The following is a 17,083-nucleotide window of genomic DNA, read 5'->3' on the forward strand; positions in this document are numbered from 1 at the left end:
CTCCAGCGACCTAAGACTAACTAACTTCTATCTTTAAGCTTTCTGAAGACCTGAGAAGTATGTTGAACAACGAACTCAGCAGCTTGAATTAGTTTTCAAATATAGTATCCCCTTATTTTCCAATATGTTTTTAGATGGCAGACGGTAAACTTTTGTGACTTAAATTTACTTCAAAAGTAAAAAATACTTAAAATAGCAACATGGTTGTAAGCAGCACAGTGGTGGAAAGGGTGTGAGATGTGTTCTTTGCAGACAGGCACCTGAAATCTTCTTGCCTCCCAGTGTGACAGAGCCACGGGGAATGGCGCTTCCTTTCCATTACATACCTGCTACTTCGACACCTGTAGGCAGGTATTTGGCTACCACTGTGATCAATGTCCCAGAACTAGTGCTTAGGGAGTGCATCACTTAGAAAATCTGGAAGCTGGTATTTAGGTTCAGAAAAAAGAAAACTTTATGCAAGTCACAGAACTGAAACGAGGGGAAAAAAATTTAGCTAAGTTGTTTTCAGGTAAATATTATTTAAGATATAAACTTTTTCTTAGAGCCACCAAACTCACCTATGAAGGAAGGGTGGGAAATTGTTTGAAATAATATAAAGGTAACAGCACATGAATATTATCTTATTGCATTAGGATAAATTCTCAGTAGTTTGAGTTTTTGAGGTATATTCCCATAAGCTTAAATGTAGGGCCAAGGGAAAAAAATGATTAAAATTATATCCAAACACAATGCAAGACAATTTTATATACACCTATTATATTTCCCATATGTCTTCTTATAAATTGTGTGTGTGTGTGTGTGTGTGTGTAGGGCCAAAATGGTGGTAGTGAGAGTGAATTTATTAAGCCAAACATTTGAAAGCTCAAATAAGCCTATCATGTTAAGGTTTCCCTTATGTTGTTCAGTTTTTGACAGCTGTCAGTTTACAGATATGATTACTTTATCTAAGCATCACAAACACTGCATTAGTATCTTCAGAAAATGCCCTGTGAAAGCTGCAGTTTCACCATCCCGAATCAATTACTGCATTCTTAAACCTGATGTATATTTATTTGTGGGCATAGAGGCAGCCAGTGGGAGGGTATTGATTGGAGTATAATGTCATGTGTAGCAGGAGAGAAGGATGAAAAGTGTTTTCTGTTTAATGGGTTGGTATTAAGTAGGTGGGAATGGCTTCTAATTAGCCAACAATTGCTGTGTTTCCCAGTTTCCCTCCTTTCCCTCCTCCTGCCGGTCACCAGCTGCCAATCTGCCCCCATTTTTTTTTTTTTTATTTGGAGTTCATTGCTCACTGCAGTGAAAGCCTTTGTTTAAGAAAGAGGGCTCCCAGGGTCTCAGCTGCCTGGGTACAGCCTGCTGCCTACGATGAGTAGCAACTGTCAGTTTATTTTATCTGAACCTTTTCATCATGATGCTGAAACTGATCGACTGAAACCACCTCAGAGACCTGAGGATTCCGCACCTATAAGTCATTAGCTAGGACTGCAGTCTCTCGCCACATAGCAAGTCAACTGAACGCTTCCTGAAATTCCGTCCACTTTAACCCCCTGCTTCCCCAGGAACACATAAGAATTCTGTCCCTTTTTGTTGTTGAAGCTGAGTGGATGGGAGATGATTCCTTCCATGTGCAGGCATAGTAAGTCAGGATATTTTGCTTTGGCCTTGGAATGAGGAAAATGGGAGGAGGCTTTCCTAAGGTGATACCACTGACGTGGGGGGACATTGTTTCGTCCACCGCAAACGTGAGTGTGAAGTTGGAACTCATTTTACAAAGTGACTTTAGAACATCAGGTCTTAAGCCCCAATCTTTACACGTATAAATGTGCCAGATTGAAGCCTGATTTTGCATGCACACGATCAATAATATACTTAGGGGGTTTCCTGTTTCATTTTAGAACTGAGTAAAGAAAATTGCCCCCCCATCACACACTTTAACGATACTTTGAAAACCAAGCCTTTTTTTAAAAAGAGAAACTATCTAACCTGTTGTGTCTAGAATACTTCAAAACAGAATTACATAATGAGAAAATTCCAAGGAAAATCTTTAGTGGAAATCAATGATATGCAAACTTATTGAAAAATAATGCTGTCAGATACCACTAGAATTGTGGAGTTGTCACTAGCTGATATTTACTACATCTCAACATGGGTAGGCTTCTCAGAGAAGTGAAATTTTGGAAACATTGAGAAGGAGAAAGGAAAGGTAAAGAGCAGAGAAAAATATTATTTCTCATAAATGATGTGAAGTAACAAATAACAGTTGGGATTAGTGAAGAAGAGTTCAAGAACTTTTACTTGATTAAAAAATAGATATCTAAAGAAGGTGAAAGGAATAGATGTACTGATTTAGAGTGGTTTCCATATTTCATATGTGAATTTATAATATTATTAAGAAATGTTATGTAAAGGTCCACTAAATGGATTTACATATATTTGTGAAATATATATTATATATGGATAAATATATAAATATATATTATATATAGCAAAATGTACAGATATATAATATATAAGTATATTCTATATAAACATATATAATACATGTAATGAAAATCTAACCTTGCATATAACCTAGTGAGCCTGTTAAAAGCAGAGTCTCAAGCCATATTCACTGGACATTCTGATTCAATAAATTCGTGGTAATGCATTTATAACAACCCCTCTGACCACCAACAATTAGGTAATTTTGATGCAGGTGGTCCTTGAGTTGCACCCTTGAGAAACTGTCTAAAGCTTATTGAGAAGCTTAGTTTTCCACAGGGTATCTTAAAATACCTATATCATGATTGAAAACGAAACAGTATATTTTGGGTCACCAGTGAACAATTCTAAGTTCATTTTTTTTCATCATAAGACACACCTACTGATAATTTCTTTAAAATCATTAAAAAAATGCAATAGACTAGACTACAATGGAAAAATACTAAAGTGCTTCACATGTAGTAAGTGTTGTTTGGTCAAACTCCTGATTCAATGACATATTCTATGTCACAAGGTAAATGATATTCCTTACTGTAAGTTTTAGTTAAAGAGTCCGCTGCTTTACAACTTGTTCTTCACCCAGCTTCCAAAGCAATCTTTCTAAAAGGTCAGTGACAACTTTCCATCACAATTGGAAGAGAATCCAAAGTCACCACTATGGCCTGAAGGTCCTAGGTGAACTGCCTGCTGCTGACAGCTCAGTTCTTCCCTCTCTCCTCACTCAGTTTGCTCCCACCATATTGGTCTTGAACAAGCCTAGCTTTACACCTGGATATCTTCTCCATTTCAATCAGGTTTCTATGCAAACCATGCCTCTTTTTTTTGGTGGCTTCTCTGAACCTTCTGTTTAAAACAGCCCTCCTCAAACGCAATCACTTTCTGTCCTGCTTTTTCTTCTCAGCACTTAGCACTGTCTGCAGTGGTTGTCTGCCAGCATCTAAACCTCCATTTGCATGCTTCAGAAATGGTAATTCACGTAAGGCATCTAAAAGCCAGATATCTGCCCAGCTTCCCTTGCAGCTGGGCAGAGTCATGTGAGCAGGCTCCACCAATCAGCTGCACACACGCCAAACTTTGTATCCAGAGCTGGGACTTGTACAGCAGGGCCGTGCAGAATCCAACCTGGCAAAGCACGGCATCGGGCAGGATTCTGTATTGTAAAGCTTCCTAATAGTTCTTATGACAAGAAATTAACCTGCTAACATACACGTATACGTGCTATTTAATTTTTCCCTGGACTTTTTTTTGCTGTTATATAAACATGGCTTTAGTGTTTGCAAATTTGAAAGACTTGTCATATGCATTTTTATTCATAGAACAGGGTAGCTAATTCTTTTGTATTCCTGTTAACAGGACTGTAAAATATTTACATGAATCTAAAAAGTTATTAAGTTACATTTTGTGAATATAGATTATTGTGTTTATAGTTATTGAAAATTCACTTTATTTTTAGTATATAGCTTGATATTTTTCTGTTTTACTTCAAATTGATGTGCTTAAAAGAGTCAGGAAGAGATTCTGAAGAAAGAGCAATAGATTGGTTTTGGTCTACTTATCTTTTACAAATTATATTTTTCTTGGCATGTACTGAGAAAGCTACTCAGTAGAAAGTTGATATTTTTTAAAGGAAAATCCTATGTTATATATAGAAAGTGACAGTATTATGCATAATTATCTCTGCAATTACACTTGCACATGCTTGAACATTTTTAGCCAGGAATGCTTAATAACATTTGCATGGTTAAATGAGACAGCAGAAACAACCGGCGGGGCCTCAGGGCATGGTCATCTATTTAAGCATCCACTTGGATTTTCAACATAATTAGTCATATAATTGTGTGCCTAAACTTAGTAGAGTCATGTAAGTATTTATAAATTATTAAAAAGCTGTGTGTGTATTTGCTCTCTATTTCCTGCCAATCAAGTTACTAAGGAATATACTATATTCATGTCTCATCATTTAAATCTTCAGGTAAGATTATAATGTAAAGCCCTGTATGAAGGTGAATGAATAAGTGAATCCATTAAGACAAGAAGGAATGAATATAGCTATTTGGATATCCATAGTTTTAGGAAGAATTCCTATGATCAGATTAAAATATCAGTCTGTTCAACTGTTCCCACTAAGATGTTTATAAAAAAATATTTCATTTGCTTATGTTATATTCAATACAATGAGCTTTTATGTTGATTAATTTTGTTTTCGAATTTAATTAATATCTAAAGCTTCCTCCGGCATAGTTGATTTACTTCTTTTCGTAATTCTGTTTGTGGTTGCTGGTCAAAAACTTGGACCAAATAAGTCTGAACAGCAAATATATTAACCTCAAAATGTTAAGAGAGTCATATGGACTCAAACTCTCCCAGTATTTCTCACCAATCCTCTTCTCGACTATTGTTTTGAAGCTTCATTTCACTTCATATTTCTCCACTGTTATTTTAAGATCTAAGTTAAAAACATGTGGAGACTCAAGGAAAACTATCTCTCTCTCCCCAGGCACTTATCTAATAAGCAAGACGAGAAGACCTTTGAGAGTGTTGGACTAAAATTCCTTTGATAAGAGTACAAAATACAGTTCATTATCTGTATTTTGTAAAATATATTTTATTAGTTGATACAATAAAATGTATAGTCTTAATTCAAAAACATCAGTCTTATCTCACTAACGGCTAAAATTAACCAGGTTTTTTTTTTCTTTCTCATTGTGGGCGCCTGATTCCATGTTAGAAGTCAGTAAATGCAATCCCTTGGAGGCAAAGCACTTAAATGAGCTAACTTGAGTTCTCCTTGTTGGTTTGACAAATTCCAAGTCTGCTTACCTTAACGGCATGATGAGAAACATCTATTTGCTCAGACTTTTTGATGGAAGATTAGAATGAAATGAAAGGAAGAAAAAAAACCTGAGTACATTGGAATGTTAAAGGATTTGGGGTTGATGAATATTGGTCAGTGTTTTTAATAGTTATTTCACTGCAAGAGAAAGTACATGTATGTGTTCAGGTGCATTTGTAGCTTTCCAAGAATTAACTTCAGGAAGGTCAGGATATTGGTCAGGAGGGACTGGCATTAAAATTATGCATATTTTAGCATTTCTTCTGATTAGACTCCTGCAGGCATCACCTGTAAGAGGTGAAATATATATCCAGCGACTGTAGCCAAGTCAGTCATCATAATAAAGCATTATAAATAATTTCTAAATGGATATTCATCATGAAAAGTATTTATTGTTCTATGAATTATGCTAAAGAGCCTAGACTTTGAAAGCATTCACTCTTGTCTGGCAGTTAAAGACATAGAGAGGACAGAGGAAAAGAACATAAAGGGAAGTGAATTCTGGGACCATGGATTTAATTTTTGATTGATATTGTGGTTAAAAATTAAAAATTCATAATGATGAAAATAACAAGTGAGAGGTAATTAGAAATAAAAACTCCTACAAAATACCCTAGACCAGGGAAACTTTGGAAAGAATTAGAAGCCAACAAAATTCGCTTCTTCATGTTCATGTTTTAAATACAGTATTACTGTCATTTCTTTTTCAGAAGAAATGATATGGATCAAGAATCACTACAATTGTCCTAACAGAGCCTTATCAAAAAAGGATTAAATACACACAGGAGAAGGTCTTTTTGCCCCCAAATTGGGGGGACAAATGGTAGAAAGTGTTATAGTTAAATTGGCACAGTATTTAGAATCCATGACCACAAGTAAAATGATGTAGCTAGAAGCAGAGGGAAGACCCCTCACTGGAAACAGAATAACTAGAAACAGGTGACAACAGGTTTTGCAAGAACTTCAAACCCTAGGCTTCTACTGGGACAGCTCCTGCATTTACTCTGGCTGTGCTATGCTTGAACCAACCACAAAACCTTTCATAAGCTTTTCCAATGAGCAATTGCAGAGAAAAATTAAAATTAAACCAAATTAGAGAATCTCAGCTACATTTTTCTTGAAGAGGTGAGTTCAGTGTACACTGGAAAGTTAAAACTGGTAACACCATCGGCTACCAAGAACTGTGAGCAGAATCTGAAAGAAGTATAGTTTTTGTCTGAGCCATCAAGAATTCTCTTTTATTGAACCAAGGCAGCAGGTAGAGAAGGAGGCTCTCAGAGGGGGGATAAGAAAAAGAAAAAGGAAAAAAAGGCAGTTTTTCAACCCAAGGGATCTAGAGCTACATTATTATTTCCCAATGAAGTGAGCATTCGTTTTTTGAAGAGCTACTTGATTCCTGAGGAAGCAAACTTGTGACTTGTGTTGTAGATAATATACAAAGAGGGGCGAACTCTTTTTGAGTGAGGAAATTTGAAATTCAGGCTTAAATTCTGCTGCCCGTTTTATTTAAAAATTTGGCTGCAATTAACTACTGATTTGTCTTTTTCAGTATGTTTCATCTCTGGAATTATTTTTTTATCCATTGCAGAAAATAGTGAATTTTCTAAGCTCCTTCTTGAAACTTATTATACATACACTCTGATAATCTACCAATTTAAATTAGATGAGCGAAAAAGATGCATATCTTTCTTAAACTGTTCGACAGGAGAGCATATATAAAGAATATATTTTAATGTTTCATCTACGATTTGTCTTATCAAACTTGTTTTTTTCTTGTGTGTGTGTGTGTGTGTGTGTGTGTGTGTGTGTGTGTGTGTGACTAGAAATGGAAGTGCAAAACAAAGGCTCTGTGACTCTAAGAAGTCACAGGCAGACTCACAAGATGCAAACACACAGAGTACAAACTGCCCTACAGACCAATGGCTGCGCCGAGCTCCCTGGAGCTCCCGTGGCGCCTGTCTCGGGAGCCGTGGCGCAGAATCCTGACGCTCCTGGTGTCCCGGCAGCATGGGTTAAGCTGCGCTAACAAACAACTCTTAAGAATCTCAGTGTTCATCACAAGAAAGGGTTATTCTGTGTTCACAAAAACTCTGCTGCAGATGGGAATGGCTTTCTAGGACGAGTGTTCTGTCTGCATGGGCAGATCTTGTGAGCGGGCTGCTTCAATCCTGTGGCTCCATAATTTTTAACGAGGCTTCCTCCGCAACCGCTGCAGCAGGCAAGGACCCGTTGCAGGACCTCGGGAGGGCTCTGCTCTGCGTAAGCCCAGAAGTCACTCTGGCCCCTGCGCCAGGACTGGTTGTGGGGCCCAGCCTAGTTGCCAGGGACTGAGAAGAGCCATCCTCCGTGTGCCCAGGAGAGTAAAGAACCCATGACTGGTAAGCATTTGTAATTTCTACCCCCTGAAGCAATGGTTATTGAGTCCTTTAAAAATCATATGCAATAATTGTATGTTTTTCTGATGAGAGGGCAGGGATGCTAGCTTTCATTACTTTCTTTAATGGAAAAGTGATCTGTCATCTAAAAATTGTACCATTCTTCCCCCAAAGAAGGTGTAGATTTATATTGAAGAAAGGGAAGCTTTGAAATTCGGGAATAGCTCAGAAAAACTGAATTTTAGGGTAGCTTCTCAGACTTTAGAAGATTTATGTGTTGGCCTCGTTATTCATAATTATCTTCCCCCACACTGCCTGAAAGATTTCAAGTCCACTCTCCATCATAACTCTCCCAAGTTTTGGCAACAGGTAATCTTCAAACATTAAAACAAAACCCCAGTTGCTCTGATTAGGATAAAGTACTTTTAGCCATTCACAGTATGGTGTGACTCAGTTCAGTAGATTGATTTCTTCCTAACAATGTGCAGAAGTTCCACCCTCTGAAGGATAGGTGTCCTAAGTAGGGAAGGAGTTAAGTTGGGAGAAGGGGTAAGTAAATTCAGACCCCGGGGCATCTCTAAAATTCAGAGAGAATGCCAAAGTCTGAGATACTGCCTCATGCTTGAAAACGAAGTTAATAAAAAGATTATTCAACTACAGTGCCCATAGTTCAGGTGTTCCTTGAACACTATCATGGGCCAGGCTCACTGAATTTTACCTATTTTACCATATTGGGTGCTAGATAGTATTTATTCCTATAAATATTCTTGAGTTTTGTTCTAGGATTCAGTTAAGCTATTTGGAAACAGTTTTATTCTTTTAAGGAGATATAATTGACAAAATTGCACAATATTTAAAGTGTGCATAATGGTGATTTTATTTGATAACTGTTTTTCAGTTTTGTTAGGCGGGGCCAAAGACGCCTTTCATTTAGAGCTAATTTTTCTTTCTATTGAGACAATGCCCTTATGAACTCTCCACTTGACGTGCTGTGTTTTATGAGATTTTTCTATGCTTGCCGGCAGGGGCACAAGCTATTCCCAGTTCTGAGCTTAGGTGATTTTTCTGCCTGACCCTTTCGAGCGGTTCTTTCCCTAGCCTTCAGTAGTTTCTTACATGAACAAACTGGTCAGTACACAGACGAAGACCCTACAGATCTCTGAACCTCTTTCTCTCTTTCTCTCTCTGGCTCTGGCTCTTTCCTTTTGAGTACTCTTTGCTGTGAACTCTAGCCACCTTGATCTCTTTGAACTTCCAATTCAGTCTCTCCTCAACTCAGGGAGTGCGCTGGGCTCTGCTGGTTCCCCTTCCTGTGCTACAGCCTGGCAACTTTCACTAGGCAGTGCTCTGGGAAAATCATGCAGCTCAGCTCGTTTGCTTCCCTTTTTTTCCCCAGTGATCACTGTTCTGTGCTGCCTGTTGTTCAGGTTTTGAAAACATTTATCTTATATATATATTTTCAGTTGTTTAAGACAGGAGGATAAATCTTTTCCCCTCACTCCATTTTGGCCAGAAGTAAAGTCCCGCTTGTTTTTTGTTTTTTCCACTGTGAATGTTTTTATCTAGAATTTAATTTAAAATGTAACCCTTTCAAATGTTAGACATGCTTTTACTAACTAGAAAATAGTAGATAAGAAAGTGCAACACATGGAAAGAATCTGGGACTAGAATTCTAGAGAATTAGATGGTAGATCTATTCTGTCTTTTAAATGATTCCATGGCTTTATTTCTTTCGGCCTGAGGACATTTTAAAATAAAAAAAGTGTGTACAAAATAATTTCCTTGGTTCCACACGACTCTATCATGTCGTGATACGATGTAACTGAAAATATTTCAAGAAGATTTCAACTCATTTTCAGAGGAAAGAGGCTGTAAGAATGGTACCAGAGTTAGGAAGGGCAGGGACAACCACAAACTCATGAGCATGAGGAAGGAATAATGATGAGTAGTGCATGAGGCATGTTCAGGAATTGGAGGCCCCAGAAACAGTGGGGAAAGGACAGGCTGCGAGGAGCTGCTGAGGGAAATATGACATAGGGTTGGCTGAACATGAGAATGAATTGAAAGTCTGCAGATTAAATAGTTCATTAGGTTTAGCAACCTCAACAGTGCCAACCAGGGACAAGTAAAATGGCATATAATGTCAGATAGCTAGAAATGTCTCTAGTATAAACTCTAGCAGAAGGATCCAGTATTTACATGGGCATTTATACAGCTGTTAAACACAGCATAATAGTACTAATAATAACAAATTAACTTCTGTGGAAACCCACAGAAACTGGTGTTTATGGGGGAAAAACAACAAGTAAATTGCTCATAAAAATCCAGGTTGCATGCCAAGGAATACAAAATACCATATTTACTTAGAAGATGCTCTTACTGAGGATCTATGGTCAGTTCCAGAGGAATCTTATCAATGGTCTATTTGAAACCTCAGATAACAGGCTGAGGATATAATGTGAAACCTTTTGTCAAGAGTCACACAACTAATTAGTGTCCAATATGATATTGGAACCCAAGTGTTCAGACACTTAATAGCCTCTCTTAATCACACCCAGCTGCTTTGGTGGGCTTTGATTAAGTCATATTTTTCACCAGAATCTTCTTTTTATGTGTCATCTTTTTGAACACATTATTAGACCATTTTGCTCTGTGGTGATAGGATAAAACAAAACCTGCTTGCTGGCTGCTGGCTAATTACGTAACTTTGTCCTCATTGTTAGGGCTATTTAACAGACAGAAGTAGCTGATCAATGTTTGACGGAACAGGAGACTCACTTTTGAATGTTGCTTTTTTGACCTTCCTTAAAAGGACTGAGTTTATGAGTGAAAAATACAAGTAAAGAATAGGGTAGGAAAATGTGGCTCACCATTAAACCAAGGACCCCAACAGGTAGTCAACACACACCAAGGACTAAGAGGCAAATTCGTGATCTTGGTTGTTTTCCTTTAAGAACATTAAATGATTCATTAAACCAGGGTGGTATTTTTGGCACTCAAGGAAACCTTTACATGCCATTTTGTAAAAAAAGTGTAATTGTTTTTACTGACTAGCCACTATTGCTATATTCAGGATTTGCATCCTATTTCTCTAATATAATTTACATTTGGCTACAATAAGGATGTGCATTAAGTGTGTCACTGATGTTGTCAGTGAAGTGGTTAACAATCTTGTCATTTCAGGGCTGTATTTCTAGGTTAACAGTACTATTAAGTTGACTAAGGAAAGATTTTGTCTCTGTGTCCCTGGCCCACCTAAGGGTCTGTGATCTCCAAGAGGCAAGATGAATTAGTTTCTCATTCAAGAAAAAAAAAAAAAAAAAACCTTCATGATTGTAGAGATAATAGTTCTAGTAAGGGAAATAAACTATATTCTAGAGAAATCAGCAGAAATTCATAGGCCCATAAGCCTTACAGTGCTAACTGATTTCTGTTGCTTCAGGCTTGCATAATTTTATTGAACTGCAATAGATCTGAATTCCTTCTAAATTCTTAAATTTGGGAGAATCTATTCTTATTTTATTGCTGGGAAGGAAAGGAGGACTATGAGATCATTCCAGCCATATCTAAGAGGATTAGGGTGGTCCCAGCTTCCTGTATTGGCTGTGCTCCCTCTGAAGGGAACAAAGTGGAAAGGGTTGCTGCTGCCTGACTGTGCTATTTCATCTGGAGACCTGAGTGCTCTCACTGCTCTATTCCCTTAGGGGGTCGTGCTCCTCTGCTTAAAAGAATATTGCCTGCTCTGGGAGCTAATGATTTGTTTGGAGGATATGAGTCTCTGAGGCAAAGATAACTACACAGCTTTTATAATGTATCTTTCAAATCTTTGATCTGCTGTTTTCTGAATACATGGGACCCCTCTGTAGCAGGATTAAAGATGCCTTTTCTGACAAGAAAGGCAAAATTTGAGAACCTAAAAGATGCTCAGCCTTCCAAATAATATTTCTGCATTTCTTTATTTTGTCAACATCATACTTGGTACTGCCCTGCAGTCATGTGATAACAGCATGGTTAGCAAATGCAGTATTGGATCGCAGGGTTTTTATCTCATATTTTTCAAAGAGGTGGGGAACTATGAATCTTGTTTTAAAAACTGGCTAGTGCAAACTAGTTATGGCTAGGACATATATACTCTTTCAGTGGTTAGCAAGTAGGCGTTAGATATGGTGCCTTCTTTTGTAGGGAATACCAAGACACAGAACCTGTTTTCAAGAGACTCGTACTCTCCACGGGAAGATAAGACAATAAAAAAAAAATGGTTATGATAGGATGCAAAATAGGACAAACAGAAGTGTTTGTAGAGAAATGAATGTGGGACAGAGGAAAGAGATATCATTCAAGTGAGAGAGAAATCAAGGAAGAGTTCAGCATTTGAGGACCTGGCAAGATCTGTGCTGGAGCTTGAAATAAGGTGTGGGGGGAGGAGGTGGGTAGGTGGGGGGGGGGGAGGTGGGTAGGTGGGGGGGGAGGAGGTGGGTAGGTAGGGGAGGAGGTGGGTGGGTGGGGGGAGGTGGGGGGGAGGAGGTGGGTAGCCAGGGGAGCAGGTGGTCACTAAAGGCTGAGAAGCTTGTACTTAATTTGTTGGCAGTAGAGAGCCAATGAGGGTTTTTAAGCAGAGCAAAGATAGAATAATAAGAGGTGTGGTGTAAGAAATATTTTGGGAACATTTTAGAGTGCACTTTATTGCATTTTGAGCTAAATATATTTATATAAATAAGCAAGTATTGTTTGCTAATGTCCTACAGGTTTTAGTTCCAATAGAATAATTACCACTAAAAATGTTAAACATAACAACAGTATGAGAATTAACTTCTTATATTTGAATCTGAAAGATAATTATTTCTCACTTTTATAATGAGGTAGTTGATCCATGTATAGACTTTTAATTTCGATCAAATGAATCAGCAAGGGGGTGTACTGTCATAGCATTCTGGAGAATTTGATCTCTACCATATGAATAACTGAGATTTTACTGTCAGAATAGTATTTTGAACTACATTTTTTGTTCTGTTCCTTGTCCTTTAGAACACAACACATCCTTATAAAAATATGGAGCTAAAATGTAAAAAGAATAGAAAAACAGCTTTATAGAGTAAAAAAAAGTAAAAAAGAGTTTTTAAAACAAGATTGTAGCAAATAGACACATGGCTCTGTTTTGTGTATTTTTTATGACTATCATGTGATGGCTAAAGGTTATCCAAGATAGATCTGAAAACATGAGTAATTCAGCTTACTCTTTACCAAGCCTTTTATCAAAGCAAGTATTCTAATATGGATCATATTTCCTCTACTTTATCGCCTGGGCAGAAAGAGTGAGAAACTAATGGAAAGATAACTCAGAAGTACAAAACAAAAACCCAAACATATGACAAGACAACATTCTGAATTAAGCAGAATATTAGCCAAAAAAGATTAGTTAATAGTTAACCATAAATATCAACAAGCCATGTGTTTTTAAAGACATCATCTTGTTTTTCTTATTGTACATATATTTGGAACGAGACCTTTCTGATTTCATAACTGAAGGACAGACAGTGGTAAGTGGTATCCTGCTAATTTAAAAGAGTCAATAAACTTCCTTTGTGTTCATTTTACTATTATTTACTATTTATTCTATGGAGGAAATAGAAACCAAAAGATATTATTGTTTTATCTAAAGCAAAAAACAAACAAACAAACGTTTCAATTAGGAGCTGTTCTTCACATTACAAAATTTTGCCTAATGGTTCCATTTGAGTTATCCCAAAACATTGTACTTTAAAAAGTTTGATTTGCAAACAAATAATTTTGTAACCCAAGGTGTCATAGGCAGAGATGTTTAAAGGTTTTTAAAAATCCTAATCTAAAATTCTTAACGAAGGATTAGAGCCTAGTCAAGTTGACCCACAAAACTGACCCACACCTACCTAGTAATTTGTTTTTGAGTATTTTGACTAATTATCACCAGAAAACATATATAGGAAAACAGAGACATTGAACAAAATTACTGTCAAATATCTAAATTAATATTCAAATTTGAACTGATGAAAAACAGGAAAATTTACTACCATCAGAAAAATGAGAGTATAATACCAATTTGCATGTACAAATACTTGCTCTCATCAGTAAGGTACAACACTGAACACTTTTTTAAAACAAACTTATTTCCCATTCCTTACAGCTGATCAGTACTTACCATTGCTGAAACAAAAATCAGCACAAGAATGGTCCTTTATCGAGTTGAAGGCATCACTACCACGATCTTATGCTTTCCTTAAAAATTGAAGGTACGATCTAGTGCAAAAGTATATCCAATCTTCGCGTAGTAACGAATTAATAAAATTAAAATTACGCATACAATTAAAATCACCAATGACTGAACAGACCTTTACATGAAAGTGACTTAGCTGATAAGAATGCTACAAAAACTGAAGTGTTTAAAAAACCAGCAACGACAATGCCTTACCAATAACTGGATCAGGCGCAATGTCGCTTCTACTCTCCTTCCATGACAGCAGGCAGTCCAGGCTGGTGGGATCTGTAGATTCTGTGTAAGCGTTGGCTGTCATCATCATCTGATGAGCTTTCGCGATTCCATAATGAACTTTTGTTTCATCCATCAGAGGCACGTTTGTGAGCTCCATTGCTGCATCAAAAGCTTGCTGAAAGTATTCAGAAGCTTTACGGTAGTATCCCTAAAAAGATAAGGGGAATGATTTTCTATTAATTTGTATTTGACTGTTCCACATATCTTCCCAGCTTGGCAAGTCCCACACTGTTCTTCAACAGTTACAGCAGTTCATCTTCAAAAAAAAAGTGATGGCAAGCCGGGTCTCTGTTAGAATAAGATTCTTTTTAAACATTGTGGTTACTAACCATGCAGTTCTTGAAATTAATTCACTAGGAAAGCTGTTTCTATCAGGTTGAACTGTATGAAACTTAAGTTTTTTGGAACAAAAAATGTTCAGATATTACCATTTTCATATGGTTCAGCCTAACGTATGACAGCAGGAAGAAGAGTGGGAAAGAATGAACTGATTTCCATTGGTTTGGATGGAATTTTTTACTGATTCGAATGGAATTTTCTCACTTGAAGCACTGAATTTACCCAATGAAATATTTCTAACCTGCTTTAGTTATCACAGTAAGGGATCATTTTCAGCCAACCTGTTTAATCAGTCATCCATGAAAACAGGTGTATATGCCTGCTGACTTAGTTTTTAGTCTTGTTTTCCCATGTGCACATGCCATTCTTGACAGAGAATGTGGAGGTATCCAAGATATGTATGATCTTGATAGGACCAGAACAATTCAAACAATCATGTAAGCTATCTCTTTTCCAAGTTCTTTGCAGCATTTTAAGCTACAAATATAAAGATGGCAGTTTCATTCATTCAAATTAATTTCAAACTCTATTTTCTTCTTTACAAAAAGGCCAAATAATTCTGACATCATCAAAAATGCATTACCTGGCACATAGAAGGCTGCAGGGGTTAAGAGTACGAGTTTGGGTCCCACAGCCACCTAGAGGCTTGCAGACCTGGGGTCGGCTACTTACGCCCTCCGAGCCTCTGGAGAAGGGGGATTGCATGACACTATGAGTGCGGAGAGAACAGTAGCAGCTAAAACTTGCACAGATGGCATTTGCTCCCACAGCCAGGCTCGGTTCTGAGTGTTTTACATATATTCACTCAATACTCACAGCAGCCTTATGAGGTGAGAAAACCGGGGTGCCTACAAGGTATTTAACTTGTTCCAGGCCACAGATTTTGTAAGTGAAACAGCTTTTAATCGAGCAGGCTGGCCTCAGAGTTGGTGCTTTTAATCACTACGTAAGTGGTCTCTCGAAAAGATTAAGACAGTGAGCAGAAACACAATTTGAGAATGTAACTACTCTTGAAATGGATAGATCCTACTTGTGACCCAAAGAGCAATTATAATGGAGAAACAAGCCCCTTTCATATCATTTGTAAAGGAGAAGCTGGGTAATAAAAGATCAAGTCAGGAGAAAATAAATTAAAAGTCTGCCATGGCCAATGCATCAAGAGACTTTTATTTTAGACGTTTTTCTCTTCTTTCTCGGGTCTTCCACATAACCAATCTGTTGCTAGAATTACTGCTTCCTTCAGAATTTCTCCTGGGACTGCCCTTTCTTCTCCAGAGGGACTTAGCAGGGGCATCACAGCTGGATTAGTACAAGAATTTGGAGCAAGAGAGACGCATGTCAGTGTTGGCAGGTAAGAACCAATTGTTATAATGTAGCTCCTTCGATTTTAAATATTTTAATTGCTCTTCAGATAGGAAATTCCTGAGGCCCTGCATTGGCTGCGAAGATGTGAATTGGTGTCAGCAGCTTGTGGTGACAGTGCCCAACATGGCACTCAGGTCCCGGAAGAAGAGGAAGAAAGAGGCATGCCCCTTCCCAGTCCCTTCCCTGGGCTTCATCTAAGTCCTACAGTCCTGGCCCATTCTGCTAACAGCCTAGGGGAAGTGAGGATCATATGGGAGTAGAATTTTAAAGCTACGATTTTTTCCCCCATAAGCAAGAAGCACATATACGCACTTTTTCGTTGTAGATGTCACCAAGCATGGTACTTGCTCTCACAACATCAAGGCTTTGAGCGTGGTTTCTTGCAATCGTCACAACTTCTTTCAAGTATTTAATTGCCTCCATCATCTTTCTTTGACTAGAATAAATAAAACAGGAAACGATTGAAATATCATTTCACTTAACGTCACAGTGAAGAGAAGATAGTGTGTGTCTTCGCTTTAGGAAGTGCAAAATGGTTATCAGGATAATGAAAGTGAAAAAATCTAAACATTTTAAGTTAAACTATTAAAAATTTAAAAATACGTGGCTTGACTTTGTTGAACTATATAGTAAGTTAAAATTTAAACCTTCAAACCCTCATGATTGCTGGTGGAAATGTAAACTGCAACAGCTGTTCTGGAAAACATCTTTTCAGTTCCTCAGAAAGTTCAACATAGGTATCACATGACCCAGCTACTCCACTCCTTCTTATATTCCCAAGAGAAATGAAAACATATCCACACAAAAACTTGTACATGAATGGGCATAGCAACATTGTTCTTCGTAGCCAAGAAGTGGAAACAACCCAAGTGCCCATCAGGTGATGAATGGACAGGCAAAGTGTGGTACGTATATCCATACAATGGAATATTATTTAGCCATAAAAAGGAATGAAGTACTGACACATGTTATAATATGGGTAAACATTGAAAATATGCTAAATTAAAGGAGCCAGTCACAAATGACCACATATTGTATAATTCCATTTACACGAAATGTCTGGACTAGACAAATCCAGAGACAGAAGTGAGTGAGTGATGAGCAGAGGCTGGGGTGAGGGGGGCACAGGAGTGGCTGCTAAAGGTTTAGGGATTTTTTTCA

The 17,083-nt window shown here is 37.6% G+C and overlaps 1 protein-coding gene across 1 annotated transcript in view; it reads right to left on the reverse strand.

The window, feature by feature from the left end:
• The window catches only part of TTC29 (tetratricopeptide repeat domain 29), a 146,010-nt gene that overhangs the window by 34,020 nt on the left and 94,907 nt on the right, over nt 1–17,083 (reverse strand). The window contains exons 8-9 of the mRNA XM_090288227.1: nt 16,235–16,358; nt 14,138–14,366 (exon numbers count right to left, since the gene is read on the reverse strand). Coding sequence (XP_090144353.1) covers nt 14,138–14,366; nt 16,235–16,358 — 353 coding nt within the window. The remainder of the gene's footprint in view (nt 1–14,137; nt 14,367–16,234; nt 16,359–17,083) is intronic.

This window comes from Furipterus horrens, unplaced genomic scaffold (genome assembly GCF_987537825.1).
Source record: "Furipterus horrens unplaced genomic scaffold, mFurHor1.1.pri manual_scaffold_10, whole genome shotgun sequence".
Lineage (NCBI taxonomy): Eukaryota > Metazoa > Chordata > Mammalia > Chiroptera > Furipteridae > Furipterus > Furipterus horrens.